Source organism: Pseudochaenichthys georgianus, chromosome 9 (genome assembly GCF_902827115.2).
Source record: "Pseudochaenichthys georgianus chromosome 9, fPseGeo1.2, whole genome shotgun sequence".
Taxonomy (NCBI): domain Eukaryota; kingdom Metazoa; phylum Chordata; class Actinopteri; order Perciformes; family Channichthyidae; genus Pseudochaenichthys; species Pseudochaenichthys georgianus.
The window spans coordinates 5,761,796-5,787,716 of record NC_047511.1 but is presented as its reverse complement, the minus strand read 5'-3'; the positions used below and the strand labels follow the sequence as shown (position 1 = coordinate 5,787,716).

At 41.4% G+C, this 25,921-nt stretch overlaps 1 protein-coding gene across 1 annotated transcript; it reads right to left on the bottom strand.

The window, feature by feature from the left end:
- Positions 1-660: 660 nt before the first annotated feature.
- Positions 661-25,657, bottom strand: LOC117452163 (E3 ubiquitin-protein ligase DTX3L). Its single transcript, XM_034090641.2, has 5 exons — positions 25,584-25,657; positions 19,595-19,685; positions 13,533-14,498; positions 3,211-3,428; positions 661-2,537 (listed from the first exon to the last, which is right to left on the bottom strand). The coding sequence occupies exons 1-5, from the start codon at positions 25,655-25,657 to the stop codon at positions 2,468-2,470; spliced, it is 1,419 nt and encodes a 472-aa protein (XP_033946532.1). The 3' UTR covers positions 661-2,467.
- Positions 25,658-25,921: the final 264 nt, after the last annotated feature.

The following is a 25,921-nucleotide window of genomic DNA, read 5'->3' as shown; positions in this document are numbered from 1 at the left end:
TTGGTGTGCTGGGCTAATGCTAATAATGCTAATGCCAGCAAATACAATGGCGGCTTCACAAAACTTTTCCGAGTTTTACGGGGCGTGGTTTGCAATCCGCCCAGCCAATCAGAAATGGGAACCTTTTTCTCCCATGAAAGTACTTGCTCTCTAGCAGGGACGGAAAAGGGGGTGAAAAGCTTCTCATGAACTAAGTTCTAATTCCAACATTTCAAGAACTATCGGTACTATACTGGGAAAAGTACTCCAGTGTGAAAGTGCCTAATAAGAAAGGTTGTGGTTCTTATATACACATTTACCCATGTAATACCTAGATAATATTTCACAACAAACAAACCTTCATGTGTCTCTTCCCTGCTGTTTAAATATTTCCCCACAAACATCACAGCCGAATGGTTTGTCTCCTGTGTGGACTCTTGTCTGTGAATCTCCCTTTGGTTTCACTCAGATATATTTCTCACGTACCAAACAGCTGGGGGACTTTAGTCCAAAATGAACTAGAGCCATTACTGACAGCCTACTACCAGGTAAATACACACTTCTACTTGTATAAAACTGACCTTTGTACGATTAATACTTCATAAAATACTGCAGATCCTTTATCTTTCCTCTTTCTAATCGACACACATACAAGTATGTAACTGAAGTTACACAACAGTGTTGTTGATACAGAGTTGGAGTTTATTAACACGTCACTACAGTGGGTAATGTTTTCAAGAAACATTGAACAGTGCTGCCACATGTGACACAGGGAAAAAAGAAAATACTCTGAACCCTTTCTTTGCCATTATATAAAAATAGTGTTGCTCCAAAAGTATAAATGAGGCTTACTAATAAGACAACTCAGACCTGAAGCTACGCAGGAATCTGCTGCCAAAGTGCAATAAGAGACAACATTAATAGAATCAAACCCTTTTTTTGTTGCATTTTATTAGAGTATACAAAGAAATGCATTTAAAATAGGATGCAAGCAACACTAGTTTCTTAACCTGAATTGATAGACTATAATCAATTTAAACAGAACAGATCTTAATGTTTGCATTCTTATACCATTTTGTACAATAATTATAATGAATAAGTTCAAACAAACTAAAACTTACAGCTGATTAATAACGGTATCTAACTTGAGTTTTATTATATCAGAAACCTGTTGAAATGCTTCTGTTATTTTTACTGTCCCCCCAAAAGCACGTCGGCAGCCTCCAGGAAAGCTTCTTTCATAACTTCGCCGTCTTTGAAAGACTTCATGTGTTTCGCAAGAACGTGACTGACACGATAAGATGCTCTGGAGCAGCCTTGCTCTTGTTGTTGCGCCTGGTGAAAATGGACTGCTGTGCATTTAGCTGTCCTTTCAGGCCCCTCCCCTTTTGGAGCGTGGGGCAGAATTAGGAGGGAATTCCGTCTCGTAGCGTTTGTGCACTGTTTTGAAATGCCGCTCCTAAATGACCCTTCTTCGATAAAGCCACGCTCGCATTGCAGATGAGACAGATCGACTTTGAATAGAATAGATACAAAAATAATCATCCTCCCACTCGGAGTGACAATTATATATTTGGGGCTTTTTTGCTTCTGCCATTGCGGTCTTGTGTGTGTGCGGACTGTCACTGCTGTTGACACGGACAACGTCAGCGAACTAGTGCCCACTGCCCACAAGTCACGCCCCGACACATGGGGTCACGCTGGCCAATCACAAAGCTTTGATGCGTTCAAGTGCATTATTCTGGCACAGGAAGATTATGTTATAGGACATTAAGGATAAAACTGAATATTGTTGTTCTATTTTTAGACACATCTCGCGATCGACTGGGAATCTCCCGACTGGTTGGGCACCCCTGCTATAGAGCTTTATGCTGACGGTCCGAGAACGCGACCCCCCCTAAATATAAAATGTTTCACCAGTCCTGACAAGATTGTGAACAAATAAATAAATCAGTAAACGTTATGGTCTTGAAAAAGGCTATTTACTTCTAGGAAACAAATAAAATAAGAAAAAATAAACAGAGCAATTTCAATAGGTCCTTTGCTCCGAGCCCTATAATAATGTCTTACACAGTTGAGGTTTAATCCTATTTGTCTGATAAATTGAGACGCAGAATAAAAACGTCAGTCTTTTTAAAACTCTACACAACACTGAAGTGACAGCTGTGTGTTGAACTGTGTTATACTGCACTCATTCAGAGCCTACGGTGAAAATGGAAATGACCGCTTCTGGAGACATATCAGGGAGTAAAGTCTACAATGTCCAACATAATTGAAACAAAATCGAAAAAACATCCAATAATCAAAACACACATTAGAAATAAAGTCAGTAATAAAGACAGTTTAAGCCATGGTTGATTGGTAATTACAATACAATGACATCAGGTATCCCTTCTGTTTGTCGTGCTCTGCAGTAATCCTTCCTACTTGGTCACTTTAATATGGAGTCTGATCTCCACATGTATTTGTTGACCAACCTTAATGGGTCTCATTCAATTCCCTTGACTTTCAGTTCATCTCGGACTCGGCTGAGATACTCAGGGTCTGGGTATCCATAGCTGCAAACACAAGAACACACATTCAGGGACTTCATGTCAAGAATATCAGGTTTACGGTTGCTGTGCCTCCTGGGAAATCATACGAGACATCTGTACTGGATGTCAGTGTCAGAAGGTACTCATGCTATACATTCATAGGAATTAATGATTCATTGTAAAGTGAAAGAAATCAGGTTGTGCCATCACATGAGAGGTAATTATAGCAGTACAATATACTACAGTAGTATTCTGCAGGGTATTTACTCCAGGTGTAACTGAAGTCTGATTTAAGAGTTGCTTATATTTCACATCATTAATCCAGATCTGTAAACGGTACTTGTGGGTTATCTGTCGCCACTTTTTAATAGCGGGTAGCTGGTTCCTCCATATTAACTTTTTCATTCCTCAAAATAGCAAACATTAATCCTATTTTGCGGCGATGGGTTAGGGTTATTTAGAGAGTCTGAAAAACAGATGACCCACAAGTACCCTGTAAAGTAACTAAAGGTATTAAATCCATGTAATGGAGTAAAAGTACACCATTTACATCTGTATTGTAGTGGGGCAATGTAGCAAAACTGTGAAATACTCAAATAAAGTACAAGTACCTCAAAATTGTAGTTAAGCACAGTACTTGAGAAGATTTACTTTACACGTCTGTCAATAAAATATGTTGTGAAAAAAGAGTCCTTACTGAGTTGGTCCCCCATGTGTGGATGTTTTGTGGTGAATATCGTTCCAGGTGACGATGTTGTTCCGTCCGCTGGTGGTGGAGTGGCCCACAGTGAAGATGAGTTTCTGACGGAAGGCCCTCGTCAGCAGCTTCAGGACCCCCCTGCCCTCTGAAGAGTCTGGGAGGTAGGCCGTCCGGGACGCCCCCTCGTACGGCTGCCCGGGGTGGGGGTGCTCCTCCTGCACACACACAGAAACACAGCTCAGGTCTCCTGCTCAGCCAGGTGGTGAGAGCCATAGGTGTATTATCATTATGGTAGATATGTATGTTTGGTGAGACAGTTGCATATTCTTTGAGGTATAATTCAACCGTTTTTGTATCTCTGTTTGTTTCTGGACTGCGCAAGGTTTATTTTTATGATTGTTTACGACTGAGTTTCATGCAGTAAAGCAGACTCTAGTGCGCAGGTCTAAGAGCTTAAAATGACGCTTCACCAGTCTGACATGGGGAAGACTACAAGGTGGTTGAGAAAGCTTCTGACCGCAGGCGTCCGCACGCCTGGTGGTGTTTATTTATCTAAACTTAACACACGTAAGGCAATTTGTGTTTGGTAGATGATTTCTATGTTGTAATTGGGCTGCAACAAACAACTAATTTGATAATCGATTCATCTATTGATTAATGAAACGATTCATCGACTATTCGGATTATGCCTTGCACAATTTCTCAAACGCTCTTATTTAGCCATCAACTTTTAGATTTAGCTTGAGGTTGTTTTAGGCATGTGGAAACTAACAATGAAGACAATACAGATGAATACTTGATTCAAAAATACATATTTTATTAAACTTTCTGCTGAAAGATAAATAAAAAATCTGTCCAACATTTTAAACCAAGGATAGCAGATCAGATAAAAGATAACTTTTTTGCATTGTCAAGTAGGGATGGGTATCGTTAAGGTTTTAACGGTACTCCTACTTTTATCGATACCGCTTATTGATCCGGTCTTTTAACGGTACTCTCAGTGTTTCCCCTATATACAAATAGTGGCGGCGCAGCGCCGCTGCTGAAATATTCGCGCCGCTGCTAGGGGGCGCCAGCCAGGTACCCAAAAAAAATAATTAAAGGGTTAGTTTTTTTTTTATTAAAATAATAAGTTTCATTTTTGATTGTTTGTTATGTGGATTTGTAGTATTGTGTTACTGTATGTTCAATAAAGGTGTATTTTTGCTAAATCTTGAGACATTGCCACTGTATGTACTAGGCAGGGCCGATTTTTGGCATAGGCGACATAGGCGGTCGCCTAGGGCACCAGATCTGTGGAGGTGCTGCGCTGATAGCTCTGGGAGGGGAAAAAACATTTTTGACCGTTGGCGCTCATCCTAATTTTTGGCCTTGATGTAACAACATTCATAATTAAGTAAATGTAACACCCTTTTCATCCCGTTTACACTTTTCATGTGCCCTGTACGATGGGCGCTGTAAGTGATGAAAGTAGGGGATGTTGGCTTATCTGGCGCCCGCAGCTCACAGCCAAAGTGCGAGCGTGGAAGCGAGGGAGAGAGAGGGGGCACCAGTACCGGCGCTGTTGTTATTAGAATCTGGTGCTAGCTGCGCTAACGGATATAAGAAGTAGATGTTTCTACAACCAGGGTGGAGGAGAGCTCTCCTGTCAGACTGAGAGGCTCAGTGAGGTAAAGGACTCTGAGTGTTTAGATAGTTCATTTCAGTCTAAGTTATCTCAGTGGGTCTCAAACGTTTTGACCACAAATTATGTAAACAAATATTTCCAAGGCACTCCTTTATAATTATTAGGATGAATAAAAACAGGTTTGAAATCATTCCAATGTATACTATAGGACAGTAAACCAAAAATATTGTTTAAAGTTGGAGAGATACAAAAATATGTTAATTAGGTAAAATAAGATATGAATGAACAACAAAAATAAAATAAGTTACATTTATTTGTTATTGGCTATGGTAGGTTATTGGTTATGTTCATATACTTATTTGATTATTAAAATGTAAACCGATCTTTTTCATATGGGTGTTTTAGAGTTGTATCCCCTAGATCAGAGGCCTGTACTACGAAGCAGGATTTTCGCTTAGCGAGCTAACTTCAGGGAAAACTCTGGGTTTCCGGTCCTACGACGCTGGTTATCTTTTTAGCGGGCTAGATCTCCATGTTAACTTATGCTGAGCGGCTAACCAGGTTAGGTTGCAGGCTAAGAGATCAACTCAGTGAAAGCACCGCCTGCTGACCAATCAGAGCTCAGTGTGCGGAGTTTAAAGCGATCAAGTCATATTACAGGAGAAAGGAAATACAGAAAACTGCCGTTGCAGGAAAGACGGCCGGCAAATATCACCGACTGAGTGAACGTGAAAATGAATAGAATATCACCTCCCATCTTCAGAGCAATCTGACTATTATAACATTAGCGTTAAGAAAGCTTAATTAAATATCTGCCACAACATAAGTAACCGGATCAAAGTAACATTACGTAGCCTACAGTCCGCGGCACTGTGAGTGCAGACGTCAATGTGTCCCATTATCATTCATATCACTTCATAATGTATCATATATCTCCTTATCTGAGTCAGCTGAGCCGTATCTGGCCGTGCAACACTCACAGTGTCACATACTGAATGCAGAAGTATTATTTTAAGCAACACATTAAGTTGACGAAACACTCGAGTTAAATGTAATTAAAGTCAGATCGTGTTTTAGACGGGGCAGTGATATCATAAACCTGTTAATGTAGGCATTCAAACACTTGTTCTGTTACCAGCTGTATTCACCTTGCAGGTGCAGCTATGTGGCTTTGATCCTGGATAAAGTGTTTAAGTCATGGATGTTTAAAGTTTAACTTCTTCATATGTCTAATATTATAGTTGACTTTTCATTCAGGAAGTATGACGCGCTGCGCTGTCAGTATGCTTCTCCATGTTTGTGATTGGTCGAATGCTCCAGATACCACCCCTTTCATGTGAACGCGCACCTAACTAGATAGGACACGGCTGGCTTAAGCGATCCACTTGATAACCCGCGTCGTAGGACCGTTTAGCGAGAGCGGCTTTGTTTTGGATTAGGCCAACCGGCTAACTCAAACATATCCAGGTTATGTTGAACCGGCTTCGTAGTACAGGCCCCTGGTCTCTATCAATTGTGTGCTCAGTGCACCAGATTAAAGCATTTTACTTTAAAATGTTCAACAACAAAAAAATCTTCTCGGGGGCGGGGCATACCCCCGGACCCCCCTAGAGGATGTGCCGTCCTACTAGGCCTCAAGAGCCTTTCTTGTGCTGGCAGACACATAGAAACAAATTGGCGGGGCGCACTTCACACGCACTAAAAATTCCACGCGCTCCACGCTCACATTATGCTGGGCCCACGTGCCTTAGCACCACTGCTATGACTCCATCCTAGGGGAAACACTGTACTCTTATCAGTTCTTTTGAAAAAAAACAAGGTAAATTAGCAAAACAAATTGTGAACAAAATTAACATTGCTTTTTATTTAAATAAAATAAATAATATTTCACATCAAAAGAAACGACAATGTTTTAACAAATCGTATTAAATAATGTGATGACAGAATTGTAAACAGAATAGCTGAAACTTTAACAAAATAAATAACTCAGTTACCTCTAATCTTTAACCCATGTTTGTATCATTGAGTTAACTGGGGCTACAGAGCTACTAGTAAGACAGTGGAACCCGGTGCATTCCTCCGTCTGAATGTGGAGCACTTTTGCAAAATGTTTAGACAAATTGCTCGTGTTACCGCCCTTACATGCTAAACTCTTATTGCACTTTTGGTAACTAGCATTGTCCACTTCAAGACGGGTAACATTTAACCACACATTGGAGTGCTTATATTCTCTCCGCCGTGTGTGTGTTGCATGCATGTAGTAGCCGCGTGTATAAACTGCCCCGCCCCCTCGCACACAGACAGGGGAGATCTCTCGTCTGGATTGGAAAGATCGAAAATACATCATAGACGCATTTTGTTTTTATTGCATATTAGAAACGGAGTTGGCGACACTAAGACTGCGATATCATGTTTATGTAGCAATGATAAATATGAGAAATGTTTTAAATGTCTCCAGTACCGATAAAAATACCGATAACGTTGGAGCTTAAAGGGAAATGGAAACACTTTTCAAACTGCTTTCCATGCGACAATATTACCATTAGGAAATGTATTTATCTAGTCTATTTCTAATGTAAACGATCGAGATACGCGAATTTACTTTTTGAAATACGTGCCTAATGACCATGGGCGCTTCCATTGCTCCGGGACTTTTCCAGTGACGTCACTGACTGGCTTCCTGGGCCAAAGCTCAATAACAAACAACATGGCGTGCAATGCACCAGTAGTTTACATTACAAGAAAACGGTCGTCGTCAGGAGTTTATTGTATTGCCCCAGGCTGCACAAATGGATTTTATACAAAGAAGGAAGAAGTACATTTCCATAGGCTGCCACTAAAGGATGAGAAGCTGCTCAAAGTCCAGTCTGGATGCCTGGTTCAATACAAAACATTGGATTTGAAGCCAGGATCTGTTCCCACAATATTCGATTTCTCAACGTATGCAGTCGGGAACACCGACCGTCCCAGCACGTCGGCCGCGCAAGACAATGACAGTGTCAACAAACGTGAAGTTTGAGCCACCAAACGAGTTGCTTCAGCTGCCGAGAGAGAGGTAAATATTGCAGCACTACCAGATTACTAGCTCACACATGTATTTACTGACACAGTGTGACCTTATTAATTAATGCAATCGCGTCCAAACTAAATGGTAGCTATTATTATGACGCACAATAGAGAATTGGGGGTGTTCTATAGCTCAACTAATTAAACTGGCATACACACGCTCATCTGTCGAAAACAGCCCTAAAAAGGCTAGTATTGCTATCAATGGATGGTATTGCAGGACCCAGAGCGGACAGCAGATAACGGAATTGCAGTTGTATTGCTTATAGATTATCAGAACATTTCAAAGGGGACACAGCCCCATTGGATATTAACCTATGGATTAACTACATCATCGTTTTTATCGTTGTAATGCCATTGAAGACCAGTTTAGACCAGACAATGAGGAAGGTAAGCCGTTAGCCTGGCGTATGTTAGTACCTAGCGCCACTTGTTTTGATGTACGTTTTTGTGGATAACCTCGCGAGTTTGTATCTTTCAGTGTTGAGGTGGGCACCGTTAGATTCTGTGTCTCCTTGCGATCATAAACGATGTGTTGGATGTGCGGCTAGGATAAGTAATAAGGGAGCTATCGGTGCAGTAATAGGTTAGCATTTTCGCTCGGGGCTAATTCAGAGGCTCACTGTTAGCATTGTGTTTTTTTAATTTTTTTATTCCGGATCGTATGCCACTCTATTCGACCGAATCGGTTCATAAGCATAGGCCATGGGATGCCTGGTAACTGTAGATGCTTCCACATCAATGTCATCTCCCGACGAATAGTCAAATTCATCGTTCAAAACGTCGATCTCATTGCAAAATTCCTCCATCGCTGCCATATCTGCTACGTTGTGTTGACTTCAGGTGGAGCGAAAACACAGCCAGTGACGTCACCATTTGGGACTCCCCTAATGGCGGCGGCATGGTCCCGGAATTCCCCACCCGGCCGGCGGATAATTAATTTTCTTTTGGCGAGTAATATCATATACAATAAATATTACGATCAATATCCATTGTAAAATGAATAAACTACCGGAATATTATAACTGTAATTGGTGTTTCCTTTCCCCTTTAACGGCACGTAAAACACACGTGATGACGTCACCAACGAATCGACGACTGAATTAGTTGGCAACTAATTTGGTCATCGATTGTAATCGATTAAGTCGATTAGTTGTTGCACCCCTATGTTGTAACAATGCTTTTTGGCAATACATCTTATACCGTTGGAAAGCCTGTTTTCTTACCTTTCCATAGGAACAAGCATTTGTGGGATGAGCAGCAGAGCTGAGTATGTGGGTTGCGCCCATGAAAAATGTGACAAATCTCCTCTGCCAAACAGCTTTTTTTGCTGCTGACTCTAGTTTGGTGTTGTTTGTTGGATTGGATGATTGAAGTCTGATTAGGGCTGAACGATATACCGTGTCATGGCGATAACCACGGTATTCGCATGCGCGGTATTCACACCGCAGGGACGTGCGGTTTTATTCATTACAAAAAAAAATGCTAACGCACTTTAGCACAGAATTCAAAATAAAGATACCCTTATTACTTATCGAAACTGCACATACAATATATCCGATTAAAGCTGAGACTCCACAGATTATTTAAAGGAATGGTATGCTCATGACACTCATTTTTTTAAAATTATCATCCGATAAAACAGACCAGTCTCTGCCAGTCTCTCTCTTTTTTTTTTTAATCCGATGACATTATCAGTGATTTTAAACTGATTATATACCGAAATAACATCAACACTGTGGCGCCGCCATTTCCCGGACGTGACGTAATCCATGCGTTTGGTTTTCGAAGACACGTTGATCTCCATGTTATTTACTGTAGTTTCTCTCTTCAAATATGCCTCACTGTATCGCGAAATATTGCCACAATTCTGATAGGAACAATCCACAGAATGCTCAGTTCCATCTGTTGCCAAAAGGTAAGCATAAGAAGTACATTCGGAGGCAGTGGATAGCGAAATGTGGCCGGCCCGAACCGAGAGTCCACGTGTTGAGGTTCCAGTGCTCTGAACATAATGTTGCTCCACATGTTGAGGTTCCAGTGCTCTGAACATAATGTTCCTCCACATGTTGAGGTTCCAGTGCTCTGAACATAATGTTCCTCCACATGTTGAGGTTCCAGTGCTCTGAACATAATGTTCCTCCACATGTTGAGGTTCCAGTGCTCTAAACATAATGTTCCTCCACATGTTGAGGTTCCAGTGCTCTGAACATAATGTTCCTCCACATGTTGAGGTTCCAGTGCTCTGAACATAATATTCCTCCACATGTTGAGGTTCCAGTGCTCTGAACATAATGTTCCTCCACATGTTGAGATTCCAGTGCTCTGAACATAATGTTCCTCCACATGTTGAGATTCCAGTGCTCTGAACATAATGTTCCTCCACATGTTGGGGTTCCAGTGCTCTGGACATAATGTTCCTCCACATGTAGAGGTTCCAGTGCTCTGAACATAATGTTCCTCCACATGTTGAGGTTCCAGTGCTCTGAACATAATGTTCCTCCACATGTTGAGGTTCCAGTGCTCTGAACATAATGTTCCTCCACATGTTAGGTTCCAGTGCTCTGAACATAATGTTCCTCCACATGTTGAGGTTCCAGTGCTCTGAACATAATGTTCCTCCACGTGTTGAGGTTCCAGTGCTCTGAACATAATGTTCCTCCACATGTTGAGGTTCCAGTGCTCTGAACATAATGTTGCTCCACATGTTGAGGTTCCAGTGCTCTGAACATAATGTTCCTCCACATGTTGAGGTTCCAGTGCTCTGTACATAATGTTCCTCCACATGTTGAGATTCCAGTGCTCTGAACATAATGTTCCTCCACATGTTGAGGTTCCAGTGCTCTGTACATAATGTTCCTCCACATGTTGAGATTCCAGTGCTCTGAACATAATGTTCCTCCACATGTTGGGGTTCCAGTGCTCTGGACATAATGTTCCTCCACATGTTGAGGTTCCAGTGCTCTGAACATAATGTTCCTCCAGATGTTGAGGTTCCAGTGCTCTGAACATAATGTTCCTCCACATGTTGAGGTTCCAGTGCTCTGAACATAATGTTCCTCCACATGTTGAGGTTCCAGTGCTCTGAACATAATGTTCCTCCACATGTTGAGGTTCCAGTGCTCTGAACATAATGTTCCTCCACATGTTGAGGTTCCAGTGCTCTGAACATAATGTTCCTCCACGTGTTGAGGTTCCAGTGCTCTGAACATAATGTTCCTCCACGTGTTGAGGTTCCAGTGCTCTGAACATAATGTTCCTCCACATGTTGAGGTTCCAGTGCTCTGAACATAATGTTCCTCCACGTGTTGAGGTTCCAGTGCTCTGAACATAATGTTGCTCCACATGTTGAGGTTCCAGTGCTCTGAACATAATGTTCCTCCACATGTTAGGTTCCAGTGCTCTGAACATAATGTTCCTCCACATGTTGAGGTTCCAGTGCTCTGAACATAATGTTCCTCCACATGTTGAGGTTCCAGTGCTCTGAACATAATGTTCCTCCACATGTTGAGGTTCCAGTGCTCTGAACATAATGTTCCTCCACATGTTGAGGTTCCAGTGCTCTGAACATAATGTTCCTCCACATGTTGAGGTTCCAGTGCTCTGAACATAATGTTCCTCCACGTGTTGAGGTTCCAGTGCTCTGAACATAATGTTGCTCCACATGTTGAGGTTCCAGTGCTCTGAACATAATGTTCCTCCACATGTTGGGGTTCCAGTGCTCTGAACATAATGTTCCTCCACATGTTGAGGTTCCAGTGCTCTGAACATAATGTTCCTCCACATGTTGAGGTTTGCAGCATCTGATATTTAAGAAGTGTGTTACATTTGAAATGGCAGAAAGTCTTGTTGCAATTTCCAGATATTAAAAGAGGTCCCTTGAGTTTCTCTGGTAATTATCAATAGTAGCAGTTAAGTGAATACTGTTCAAACAATACTTGTGTTTGTGTTTTATATTGATTTCTCTGTTTTATCCTTTCATAAAGGTGAGGACTAAAATGGCTCTAAAAAAGGGCTGTTTAGAGTAAACAGGGTTTTATTGCCCTGTGGGGGAGGTGTAGGCCTGCATGACAGGGTGCTAGGTGGGGGAAGAGTATATTCTGCTTAATATCTCTAGCATGTCATGTTTCAGGGAAGTCTACATATCTTGAATAGTATATGTGTGGGTTTAATTACTTTGTATTTTGTGTAACCAGAAGTTGGAGATATGAGAGATGAAATATTTGTGTTATCTTAAATATCCTTTAAGACACATCTGAGGTCTCTGGAATGTGTGGGGGGGGGGGGGGGGTGTGTGGAGGCTGAGTAAACTCCACCCCTTCCTGTTTCTCTTGGTATGAAAGCCTATTCAGCTTTTTGTTCTGTCTCTCTCTTCTCGCGCCGCCCGGACCGGAAGGTCGTGGCAGCCTGTGAACAAGGGCCAGGAGTAGGCATACTCCTGACATTACGCATATGATATGATATGGTTTTGTATGGTAATGTATAGATTGTATTGCATTGTTATATTACCATTAAAATAGATTATTGTTTTTAACGGATACTTGTATGTTCTGGATTCCTTCCTGTATGATAACCAGCTTGTTAGGGACGCGCGGAGATTTGGAAAGCGGACCAGTTGTCCCTATAAATCTCTATCAGGTTCCAGGCAGCAATACGAGACCGGAGAGTGGCTGCTGTTTGGCATTGGTAGAGGAGATTTGTCCCATTTGTCATGGGCGCACCCGACATACTCAGCTCTGCTGCTCATCCCACAAATGCTTGTTCCTCACAAATGTGGTACCATTGGAAAGGTAAGAAAAAAGGCTTTCCAACGATTTGTTGCCAAAAAGCATTGTTACAACATATTTTATTTACGGCTTTGATTATAATAACATAATGTTCTAAATAAGTTCAAAATAATAAACGTCAAAGAAAGAAAATAGTGTTATATTGCTGGATAAGCAAGAATATGCATTCCAAGTCTTTATTATTTTGGATGTGGATTTTGACATAAATTATAACTATCACAAAAAACGAATGAAACTTCCATTGTTAAAAGTGATCTAGCAGAGAGACTTTGCAAACATTAATCATAAATGCTTCAAATGTTGTTAGGAATTAAGATAAAGAAAATATATATTAGGGACTTATGTTATTTTTCATTTTTATATATTTCTTTAATACCACAATTATGTCTCAAGTCAATTTGAACCAACAGGTGCAAAATGTGAATTTAATACGAGGGTTCAGACAGTGTTGTGTGTGAATTGCAGTCTGACACTAAGTGTCTTAATCACAAAAATATCTATTCTTGCACCATGTTGCTCAAAAGACAGACGTTACATAAAGAAAGAAAAACGTAAATGTATACATTTAGAATATTTGTACCACATTACCTTGCTGTCAGGCAGTCTTAATGGCAGGGAATGCCTTGCTAAAGCTATCAGCTGGCATATACCATTCTATTTGATAAACTTGCTGGTTCCTGTTCTACTTGGGCCTCAATTGGTTAGTTAGTTTGTGTTTCTTAAGCGATTCCGAAATGGACCTGAACTGCATTTTGTCGTGCAATGGAAGCAACATGGCTAAAGTAAAACAAAAGTCCATTCCCATGTTTTATTATTCAGTGTTGAGTCTGTTGTCTTACCTTTTGGATGCCACTTGGGATGTAATAATTGATCGTTATTGTTCCATACTTCTGGTAACCAGGCAAAGACGAAGAGCTTTTGGTGATATCCATGCTGCCTCCATCCGGCTGTGTCCCGGTCAAAGTGCCGTACAACGCTCCACACGTCGGGCAGACAGGCTTGTAGTCAAAAGCTCTCTTCAGACAGTCTCTGCAGAACGAGTGTTTGCAGCGCAGAGTCTCTTTCTCTGTGTTTTCGATTGCTTCCATACAGATTGGACATGCTTCTACTTCAGGGTCCTTGCTGAGTGTAGATGAAGGACTTGGGGTTCTGCTGCTTGGAAGGTCTGCAGGACCTTTGTTCTCTGGACTCTTGCTCGGGCTTGGTGTTTTTTGTGAAAGGAACTTTTTCAACTGAGCAATGTGCAGAAAAGGCCCGGTCACTGTTACTTCAGGTCTGCTGGGGCTTGTTGTTGTGGGTTCAAAAAGCAGACGTGGAAATGTCCTTTGCAGGTCTCTGAGGTGGTGCGGACTCACAGAGACAGATGTGACCTGCAGGTCGGAGGCCGTTCTCTGGTAGAACGTGATGAACCTCTGCCGGACAAAGTCAGCACGAACAGGTTCTGAGGATCCCTGGTGTGATCTGAAGGTCACCTGTTCTGTGCTGCTGGCTTTATCGTGCAATGGTTCAATGTGGAAAGTATTCCCTTCAATTTTCTTAAGCTCTCCATCACATTTTTGCTTAATGTAGGCCATGACTACCCCGGATACATCCACAGGTTTGATCTGTCCCCTTGTGACGGGAGAGGTTGGGTTCATCACGTCTGACAGTTTTTCCATAAGTTGGTCTACCTCCTCGAAGGTTCCTCTCACGATGTAGCCGTGAGCTTTCTTCTCATGCTTGTACGGTTGAAGAATCTTCTTTATTCTTCTGGGGTCTTTGCAATAAGTTACGTCAATCTGGACAGTGAGGTCTGTGATGATCTGCTACAAAATACGACAGTTGAAGTTAGGCATGATAGCAATGTTTGAAAAAAACATGTATTTATTTTTTAGCTGTGATTTATTCCAGGGAAGATATTTATTATTAAAGACATTTGCACTGACTTTCAGTCCTTCATCACATTAACTTAGAATGTGCATAAATTCCTAAAAATAATGAATTGTATCTGTGCAGGAGCTGCATCTCCATCTTTTGTTTAGTTCATACAGGACTCCTTATAAGATCCAGATAATTGGAAACTGTTTCCGACATGATTAGTTACTAACATTTATCCCTGCTGTGGCTAGGGTTTTTGAATCTGTTAACAACAGATAAATATAATAAAACCATTTATTGAAAGCAATTATCAGCTGCAGTACCTCCACTGGCTCCATGAATCAAAACCTCTAACGTGGAAAAAGTTCATACAACTGAGTAGCCTCTGATAGCAGATCTAACTGTTATTCATTTATTAAAGGTGGGGTAGGTAAGTTTCAGAAACCGGCTCGAGATACACTTTTTGTTATATTCCATGGAATGCTCTTAACATCCCGATAGCAATGAATATCTTAAGTGCTTTGACAAAAAATCCATACAAAAATGTCATCTGTAGAAGCCGTAATACTGTAAAAAGTACAACCAATCCGTTTAGCCGGCCCGGGCAATGAAGCCTCACCTGCTGGTTGCCCGATCGGGCAATCTATTATGCCAGTCTCATGCAGCTCGCGGATCCAGTAATGAGTGACCCGACAGTGAAACTAAACTTATCTATAACTAGTTTAGGTAGTTTGAGAGGTAATTAAAATAGCTACGTGTGATATTCTAACCTGAAGTGTGTATTTTGTCCGCTCACCGCTGCATGTGATCATGCAGAGCTGCGTGTCGACTCGTCAGCAGCAGCTGATCTCTCTCTCCCGTCAGATTAGACTTCACTCGCGTTTATGTCCATATCGATCAGATCCAGCTAGTTCTAGCTAATGATATGACGACCTGCTTATTAAAAGACACTAGGGGTCGACCGATTATCGGCTTGGCCGATTATCGGGACCGATATTCTGCATTTGACCGATTATCGGTATCGGCCTTTTTTTTATCAAATTGCCGATAAAACTTTGGCTCTGATGCGGCCGTTTCTCTGGCTGCAGTCACCACTCTGTGTACACGAGCAATGTCCCGCCCACAGCGCTATCTGATAGGCTATTACTGAAGATTTTCCGGGCGGGAGCCAGCCAGAGAGGCGGGACCTTCTCAGATTACAGGCAGGTGCGAAAGAACGCAGACACAGACTGAAGCAAGCAGCAGCACTGAGCGGCAGAGCCATGCATGTGTTAAACCGAAGTTCAATAAACATCCCTATCCCCTATGCTGAAGTTGCAAAAACACCACGATCTTATGATCCAATTCTATCAGTTTCCCAGTTACACAGGGATGCGGGAAGTCAGTCAGAGTTGGGGGTGCGTGCAGCGTCTCGCAGCGGAGTAACTGTGGTGGGGGGGGGAGGGGCTGCGAGTGGAGCCTCGCAGTTTTTCAGGTTGATATGTGAAGCTCATTAGCTAGCCAACATGTATCTAGCAAATGTTTAGCAAAATATTAGAAGTGAGGCTACTAGACTAACGTTAGGTCTACTGTAATAGCCTCACTTTTAATAGTTTGCAAAACATTAGCACTAGTGTTTTGCAGTTGCTATCAGCTTATTGGGATGTTATACTAGATAGACAGATATAATAAATTAAGCATTATTGTTAGTTAAACATGTCAGCCTGCAGCCCCACTTCTTGTCTCTCTCTAACTCATTGCAGATGACTGCACTAAAGAAAAGGGCACAGAGAGGAAACCAGTTGTAAGATGTTTAAAAGTTAATTAAACATAATATAGGCTATGCTTAAATGCATTTCAAAGAAGTTGTGTTGGAGTTTGTGTTATTCTACATTTTGACACCAAGATTTTTTTTTTTACTGCAAATGTATATCGGTTCCAAATATCGGTTATCGGTCTCCTTGATTACTAATAATCGGTATCGGTATCGGCCTTGAAAAAGCCATATCGGTCGATCCCTAAAAGACACCTAAACAATAAGTGTCGCTATGCAACTGGGTGAGGCCACAAAGTATAGCGCAGCATTACCAACAGATCAACGCACAATCAACCCATACAGGACATCTCTTTCTCCACATTAAGTGTTAGACATTAAAGTTGACTATTCTTGTCTGTCACATACTCTTCTTGTCTGTCACATAAGTGGCGCAACTGAAATGCGCTAAAGGGAAATTATTTTGACCGAAGAGATTTAGATTTGCTGGCTAACGGGAACTCTGACGTCGCCATTTTGTGTGGTTCGCGGATGCGCTCGGCTCCTCTCGACTACTGCTCGGTCAGCTTCCGGGTGAGGAGGCATTCGTTCGACCAACTTACAGTAGTTAACATTACAAACATTTTTAACAGGGGCCATAATAGTGTAAATAATGTTTGTTTTGGCAGTTATAACTGAATGTAATGTTTTCTACTTGTTTCCATCTGGGAAGGCATTTGCCTTCATCAGATGGAAAGTGTCTTGACCAACAACTTAAGTATTTCTTAAAGCTATGCAGGGCATGCAAGCGAGCAAACACAAACAAGTGAAATGAAGAATAAAATTGAAATTGTACAATATAATATTGTGGTGGTTCATCTTATAATTCAGTCTAGAGAATGCACCAGACAGCATCTAAGACCTGCAAACATCTAAATGTTCTAGGGGGAGGCCCCCCAAACCCTTCGTGCGTCATTTTGTCCGCGCGCATTTTTCAGGGCAATCTCTATTGGGCTCAGGGCCATCTGTAAATTAGCTTAGATGGCCACAGGGCCATCTCCCAAAATCCTTAATGTCATGCAATGTTGTCTTTTTGCATTTTAGAAACGAGTTGGCGACACTAAGACTGCGATATAATGCTTATGTAGCAACAATACATGACAGATATTTTTTAAATGTCTCCAGTACCGATAAAAAGACCGATAACGTTGGAGCTTAACGGCACGTAAAACACACGTGATGACGTCACCAACGAATCGACGACTGAATTAGTTGGCAACTAATTTGGTAATCGATTAAGTCGATTAGTTGTTGCACCCCTAGTCCTCTCCATCTCCTCCAACAGATAATGTCCCTCCTGTCTGTTTTTCCTCTCCCGCTACTCCAGGGGTGGGGAACCTACGGCCCGAGACAATTTGGTACGGCCCTCGAGGTAATTTATAAACACACGCAAAAAAGAATAGAAATCTAGACCGCAAAAAAATTAAACAAGCGAGTGCCTGTTTTTCCTGGCCACGGTCAGGGTCCGTGAACACAACACGAGCCTAACGTGTCATCACGTGGTATATGTCTCGTCTGACAGGGGTGCAGTTCTGACAGAGAGCACCAGAACGTGGCGGCACTTCAGATAAGGAGCCGTACACATGCCGCAGTTTTTGCGTGGCTGTGTCTTTAGTTGAAAGCCCAGTGGCGATCTGTTCATCTGTCATACTGATCATACAGTCAATAACTGTGTTGTTATTATCATCTGGTTAGCTAGCTATGCTAACGAATATAAGAAGCTTTTTCTACAACCAGTGAGGTAAAGGCACATCTTTATATGATCATTATAGTTATAAAAAAATAAGAGAATAAAGTAAACAGGTATAACATACTATATGACAGTAAAAAAAAGTTGTTATTAATAAACAAGAATACAGTTTGAAAGGGGAGTGATTTGTAAAATATCCATAAAGAAAAAGTAAATATGCTTACAGTTCTGTTTCATATGGGTGTTGAGAGATTATCCATAGATCTCTTAATGTTGCTCTCAAAGTGCACCAGATTGATGCTTTTAACTTCAACATTTAAAAAAAAATCTTCCCAGGAGGAGGTTAGGTTCCCCCCCCCCCCAACTTAAATCATGTCCACATGGATAGGAAACTAAATACATTTGCACATCTTTCTGTTTTGGTGGTAATGCCACAACCGTGCACGTGCATGCATATGTGAGTGATGGTAAAATATCTGGATTAAGAGGTTGCTTTTTCTTTGCACAGCATGAAAGAAAGAAGAAATAAATGGGCTGTGATTTTTTTTTTTTTAAGCAGAGGTCAATAATTTGTACGGCCCTCGGAGGATGTTGAACAAATTTAAATGGCCCTTGAGAGGAAAAAGGTTCCCCACCCCTGCGCTACTCCATCGCTATCAGAACCAGACAGCCTACTTGGCTCCAAGGTCCCGCGGCCGGCACCACTACCGCTCGGTACAGAACTCATCTGTCCTTCCTCCCGTCCATATATGAGACTTCAAAGGTCTTTTATTTTGAAACTACATCAGAATTTCATGATTTTTTTCTAAGTGACTAGATGGGGTGTCCTGCTGTCACCCTGGAGTGAGATGAGTCTTTGATACTGGACAGTTTTTGTTTTATTCTCATCTAAAAACAGGGATGATAGCTCATACAATAAAGATTTCAAAGGTCTTTTATTTTGAAACTGTATATCAGAATGTCCTGATTTTTTTCTAAGTGACTCGATGGGATGTCCTGCTATCACCCTGAAGTGAAATGAGTATTTGATACTGGACAGTTTTTGTTTTATTCTCATCTAAACACAGAGGCAGTGTTTCCAGGATTCTACCGTAATGCATAGGATATTCGCGCACCGCAATATCAAGTGTGGGCTGGCTTGACTAGGATTTCCCGAGTGGAGGCTGGCTTGACCGCAGTCGATTTCTGAGGTCTCAAGGTTGGCAAGTATGGGTGTGTCTAACCTGCAAGTTGCTCTTTAAGAGCATTCCATGGAATATAACAAAAAGTGTTTCTGGAGTGAATTACCTACCCCACCTTTAAGTAGGAAATGAAATCTTTAAAACTAAAGAAGATTGCTTTTGCGACAGAAGCATAGTCTTAAACTAAAGAAAATGAAGAGAGGCATTCGCCGCCATTTTCTTGGTAGGCTATTTGTACAAAAAAAACAACGACAAACACCGTGACTATCACTATGACTACCAGACGGTTGAAAACAAACCTTTCACCGACTATAAACGAGTTTTGCTTTCCTATTTCAGCCCCCTAACTGCTCAGCTGTGTATAAATATATGTTTCCTTACCTTCATACCGAGCAGCACCGTGTCTCTGACCACAGACTGTCTGCTCTGAACACAGCACACCAGCCCTGTGGCGCCCTCTGTCCTGCTTTCACTTTCGATCAGAGCGGGGAGAAATACTCACCTCTTGCAGTAAAAGTGGAAGTACCAGACTTTGTTACAAGTAAAAGTCCTGCATTCATGTCACTCAAGTAAAAGTAGAAAAGTATTGTCATCATTATGAAGATTGGCCAATTTCAGAATAATATGATATGTTTTGATTATATTTATTGATGCATTAAAGTGTTCTCAAAGCTGGTAAAGGTGCAGCTAGTTTGAATGACTGTGTATACTGCAGGGTAGCTTGTGAAGGTGGAACTAAAGTCTGATTTAAGAGTTGATTATATTTCACATCATTAATCCAAATCTGCAAAGTAACTAAAGGTATACATAGGCTACACAGTAGAGTAAAAGTACACCTTTAGGCTACCTCTGAATTGTAGTGGAGTGCAAAGTAAGTAAAGTACAAGTCTCTCAAAAATGGTACTTAAGTATAGTACTTGAGTAAATGTACTTAGTTACCTGTCACCACTGATTATATTCCATTTCTGCCAATTAATCCCCCCTTAGTTTAATTTGTAATTACATTTTTATTTTAAACCTCGGGACTGTGGGAAACAGTATTTCGATCTTTCTGTGCGTACAAACATATTTTGAGATTGACAATAAAGTTGACTTTGAAGTTAGTCCTTCTTGCTGGTCCTATAACTCCAAAGTTTGTGTTTCCGAGCAGCACTTGAAGGCAGCACCCTGGCTCATATTGCAGTGCTATTGTTTGTCCAGCAGGTGTCAGTGCAGCTCTATGCACAGTGACGCTACCGGCACCACGTGACCGTCCCGGCTCACAGCAGCTCGCCTCTGCCCGTCACACAGCCTCCCTCCAGTCATTCTGATCCCGGCTGGCAGGGTGAGCAGGAGCCGCCGGAGGCTCTTCATCAGCGGACAGACTGCAGACTGTCTCCCGCTCTCACACAGTATATACGGAGGACGGCTTCTCATTGACGGATCCAGGCTCAGAGTTACAGAAATGTTGTCATTTATCTCTCTTGCTAAACTGCTGTTGTGTTTGATGTGGAAGAGCCAGCCCCGTTTGTTGGCTATCACCAGTAGTAGGCTACTATTTCTTTTTTAGTTTTACAGTCAATTATTATGTTTAAAGGTAGGGTAGGTAAGCATGGAGAAACCAGCTCGAGTAAGCTAGAATTTGAAAGTACACAACCGAAGAAAATCTGCCCCTTCCTTCAGACTTCCTTACAGACCCCCTCGAACGCGCACATGACCAATGAGGGCCCGAGATAAATGTGTACGAGATGGAAGGCTGACAGGCAGGTAGGCCATCCAATTATCTGCCGCGGACCGGGGCACATTATTGGTCTTGCTTTGTACAGTGCCACGGCTTCCACAGATGAAATATTTGTATATATTTATTGTCAAAGCATTTAATTTATTCATTGCTATCGGGATGTTAAAAGTGTTTCTGAAGTGAATTACCTAGGGGATGACATTTGTTGGTGTTATTGTGGCATTTTAGCAACGTGTCTTTAAAAATTGTAATGACTAAAATAAAAGGTTTTGCAATCTGTAAACATCCAGAATCAAGCATACCATTAAAATAAATTATTGTATACTATTTTATACTATTCAGCTTTTTTTCTTTTTCGCAATGTTAACGGTATAATTGAGTGTAGGCCTATATTTGAACACAGCCTTCAGATATTGTGAGAGAGGAAAGTAGGCTATGACCCGAATACATGGCCCCGTGTATCAACCTGTTTCCGGCCGCAGGCTTTAGATAAGTGAGCTGGAACAGCAGTGAAAGTGTCACGCGGGTCGGATGGACGAGGGTTAGACATCTGTCAAATTCAGCCAATAGAATATACATTAGTAATATTGAAAAAGGCGCTGGGCGGGCAGCGGAGATTAAGTCCACTTTCTAATCTGATCACAAGTCAGATGGAAGCTCAGCCGCGGCTGCAAAACGCCATGGATAGCACCAAGCAGATCAGAGGAGCGGCGTTACACACTCAGCATTACAGGAGAACAAGGACAGCATTTTATTTTATTTTGTGCAATTTTAAATATTGAAAGTGCTGATTGTGTGCAGTGATCGGCTCTGTTAGCTGCGCATTGAACGCCACACATCGCCCGCTCTGTGTTGTGTTCAGGACAGTAGAAGATTACAACTCAGAGTATTCTGTCAGCTTCGTGAAAAACTAGTTTTTTCTGGAATTGTTCTTGTTTATTTGGTCTAATGCTGCATATGTTAGTGTTCAACCTTTGAAGAGGCCTTATTTTGTATGAGAAATACTTTTTATTTTAAGGTTTTAATGGTTTTGCTCATTTTTAATAATACACATAAAAGATAACATGACAAAACGAGCAGGAAGAGGCTTATTTAAAGCATCTACCTAAATAATGTTTAAAATCACAATTTTATATAAAACACAAGATCAATACACCAACAATTGCTTAAATTCAATAACATGGCAAACCTTAAGAACAACATATATTGTACGATAGTACTTAACATTTTAACAAAAATAAAACCAGGCATCATACAGTGTTAGAATGATTTTGAAAGTTTTTTAAAGCAATGCAGCATTTTTAAATGTCGCTTATAGCTAAAGTTAAAGGTCCCATGTCATGCTTTTCCGGTTATGACCCGTCCCTTGTGTTATGAAGCTTTTTCTGCATGTAAACGGTCTGCAGAGTCACAACCCGCAAAGTGCACCCTGTAGCGAGTTTGTGAACCGTTACACCCCTAACACACACACACACACACACACACACACACACACACACACACACACACACACACACACACACACACACTCACACACACACACACACACACACACACACACACACACACACACACACACACACACACACACACACACACACACACACACACACACACACACACACACACACACACACACACAGAGAGTTCCGCTGAGTCTCTCTGTCTCGCCGACCCCACGCAGCGACCAGGTAACCACACCAGTAACCCAGCTCACACTGTCCCCTCCTCGAGCAGCGAGCCCCGCAGCGTCCCGCCCACACGGCACCCAGACCCCACGCAGCATTCTCACCTGTTTGTCATTACTGGTGTCATTTCCTGGTTGCTCACAAACGCCATTGTAACACATAAACACTGATGTTCCGCTGTAACGGTGGTGGACTCATCAGAACAGAGTGGGCGAGCTGACCAATCAGAGCACAGTGGGCTCACAGGGAGGGGGAGGAGCTCCAACAAGCCGTTTAGGACAGAGAGAATACACAGACTGTACACAGATGCTGTGAGAAACCAATGTGAGTTTGGAACATTGAACGATGTAAATCTATTCTAGTGGACCTCAACGATGGAACTATGATCAGTAGAAATGACATGGGGCCTTTAAGTCAAACTTAACTTGGTTTGTCAGTGTTTGATGTACTTGATTTGTTATTTGGTCATTTTCTTTAAACACAACATTGATAGACTACCCAGCCAAACTTGATTTCAACTTTGACCTAAGGATTATTCACAGCCAGATGTCAATCATCAGACATAATGCGCCCGTAATAAATGTAGGTTTAAATAGAATAAAGCCTTTTCTGTGTTGTCCCCGCTCAGCTCCAAATGACGTAAACAATTATTAATTGATTAATATTAAAATGTCTGTTTCCATCTCCTCAATAGACCTCAGGTTGTTAAGCCTCTTCGGCTCATGCTGAGTGGAATTTAATTTAAACCAATTCAACTCAAAACACCCCTGTATATCATCCCATCCAAAACCAGTTATTTCTCTGTGCCTTTATTGTTTGGTCTGCTAACTCGATGGCGTTGGGGTTCCTTTTGTATTATAATTAGACCTTCTCCATTATTGAAAAGGGCTCTCTCTCTCTCTCTCTCTTTCTCTCACACACACAAACGCACATGTCAAAAAAATCACATACAACTAAACAAATGAATCTGATTACTTGGTAGCTTATTATAAAAATGACTCTTTAACTCTCCTTTTCCTTTTGTGCGGTTTTGGCATTAAGGAAATACTACAATATAAACAATGGTTTGCTTTTAGATGTAATAGTCACACAGTATCACTGCGCTGCGCTGATGTCAAAGTGAGGTATAAATATATCTGGTCCAGTTATTCTCAAAACCATTCGATCAGCCTGATGTACAAGTTTACTTTACATTAATGCACACAATATCTTGTTCGTTGTAATACTGCCAGTCCTGCACAACCCTCCAGACTGTGCACATTGTACACAAAGCATTTGTGGATCATTTGTTGTATGTATGTTGTGTGTGTGAGGACCCCAGGAAGAACAGCCAAAGAAAGCTGTCCTCCATCTGCCTGGCTTTTGACTTGTCATACCAATACTGCACATATTTGTTTATTTTTTCTATTTGATTTGTACGGGTATATCTATATTTCATCTGTATTCCATGTAAATGTTGCTCTATTTTAATGTTATTAGTTTTCTTAAAATATTTGTTCTCATTGTTTTATTTGATGGTCCTTTCCTTACAAGTGTTCTTCTTGAACTATGTTACGTGCGCACCAAAGACACACAGACAGATCCCTTGTGTGTGTACTCTGAAGATGTGTGTCCTCCCATAAAGAAACATTTCCTCAACTTACAGGAACAAGTATGAACTGTTAGCGGTCAGGGAGGACAACTCATTGAAAGTGAATCCTAAGCTTGATGAATTGTTATCGTTAAATGATGGAAATGACAAGACGGAGCCAAAGAGAAAAACTCGTTTTCATTTCACGACCAATGTTTGACCGTCAATGTGATGACACATGCTGCACAATCACAGCAAGGACACACTTTGAAGCAGAATGAGTGAGAGCTGTTGCGGCTAGTTTGACATGAGGTGTTGTTTTTATTAAAAAAAGATGTCCACAATGCAAACGCCATTCCTGTATGTTCAGCTCAATGTAATGTAATATAGCAATTATGTAACAATTAGTTTTCTTTCTCTTTTTGGTCAGGATGATGGAGCAGGGTGAGTAACAGCAGCAGCCATCACTGTGAAGAGTGGCTGCTCTCACTCAGAGCTGCTCGTTAACTCATATTCACGGAGCACTAATTGATGCTGGATGGGTGTTTGTAGCAGTGTGGCCACCACGAGGGCGTGTGCATGCTTTTCCAACGCGCTGCTCCATTTCTGACATCATCAGGATCAACGACGGCCGTTCTTACCAGAAAGTGGCCATCTATGTACTCTGTGGGGGATTTTGATGCATTTTGGGTAGATGAGATCATTTTTTATATCCAATGGTCACAACATCATCATGGTGATAAAAATGAGCCCACGAGAGGAAGAATATGGCCACTTCTTGAGTTGATCCTTCAAATGTCACAAATGGATTTAGCATCCTCAATAACCCCCGAAACCAATCCAAAATCGGCCAAGCCATTTTTTTTAAACTATTGTCAACAGGCTATAATGCTGATTAATACTAATTAAAGCAACTTATGCTAATCACCCAATGTATGAAGTTAGCATCCGGCCGTTTCTATGTGCTGGGTACTCCACTTTCCAGGTTCCCAGTGCTGGCAACTCAAGATATATAATCCTTTAACTTGTTTCAATCTCTCCACATGCAAAGTCCACACATTTAGCCATCTCCTATTTCCAATAGCTTCTATGTCGAAGAGACACTAATGGTTTACATGGAGCATGATAACATATTCTCCTCGGCCGATCCTGGGGCTCGACCTCTACCAAAAGCAATGACATTGTTTTCTTTGGATTTTGGAAAATTGCTGAAATCAGCCCTGTGGCAAACACACACTTATGATACGTACATGTTTTGTTCAGAAGGATACACTCAACATATTAACACCACCTTAATGATTTTTGAAGCTTAAATGCAATCGCCAGAGGTGAAATAAACTTTAAGTAAAAACTGCACGAGCTAAGCTAAAGGTGGCTAATGAGTGTGCTTACGTGTAAGCCTGGTTGACTAGCCTCCTCTGACCACAGTCCTTGGCTTCCAACACAGTTGTGAAATGCTGACTCATCGTCCGGGTTTTTGGATTCATTCCTGCTCCACTCCACATCGTACAGAAGACTCAGGATGTAGAAGATGTTTACTTGTTCAGGTAAACAGTTGTGTTGTTTGGAAATAATTGACCATGGTGCAAGCGTTGTGTTCACAGACGGGAAACTAATGAAATTATAGTATATATATATATATACCGTATACAAAACGATATATATTATATCAACCTGGTCCCTGTTGGTCAGAGAAACTACACAGGGCTGTGACATCTGAAGTCACCATG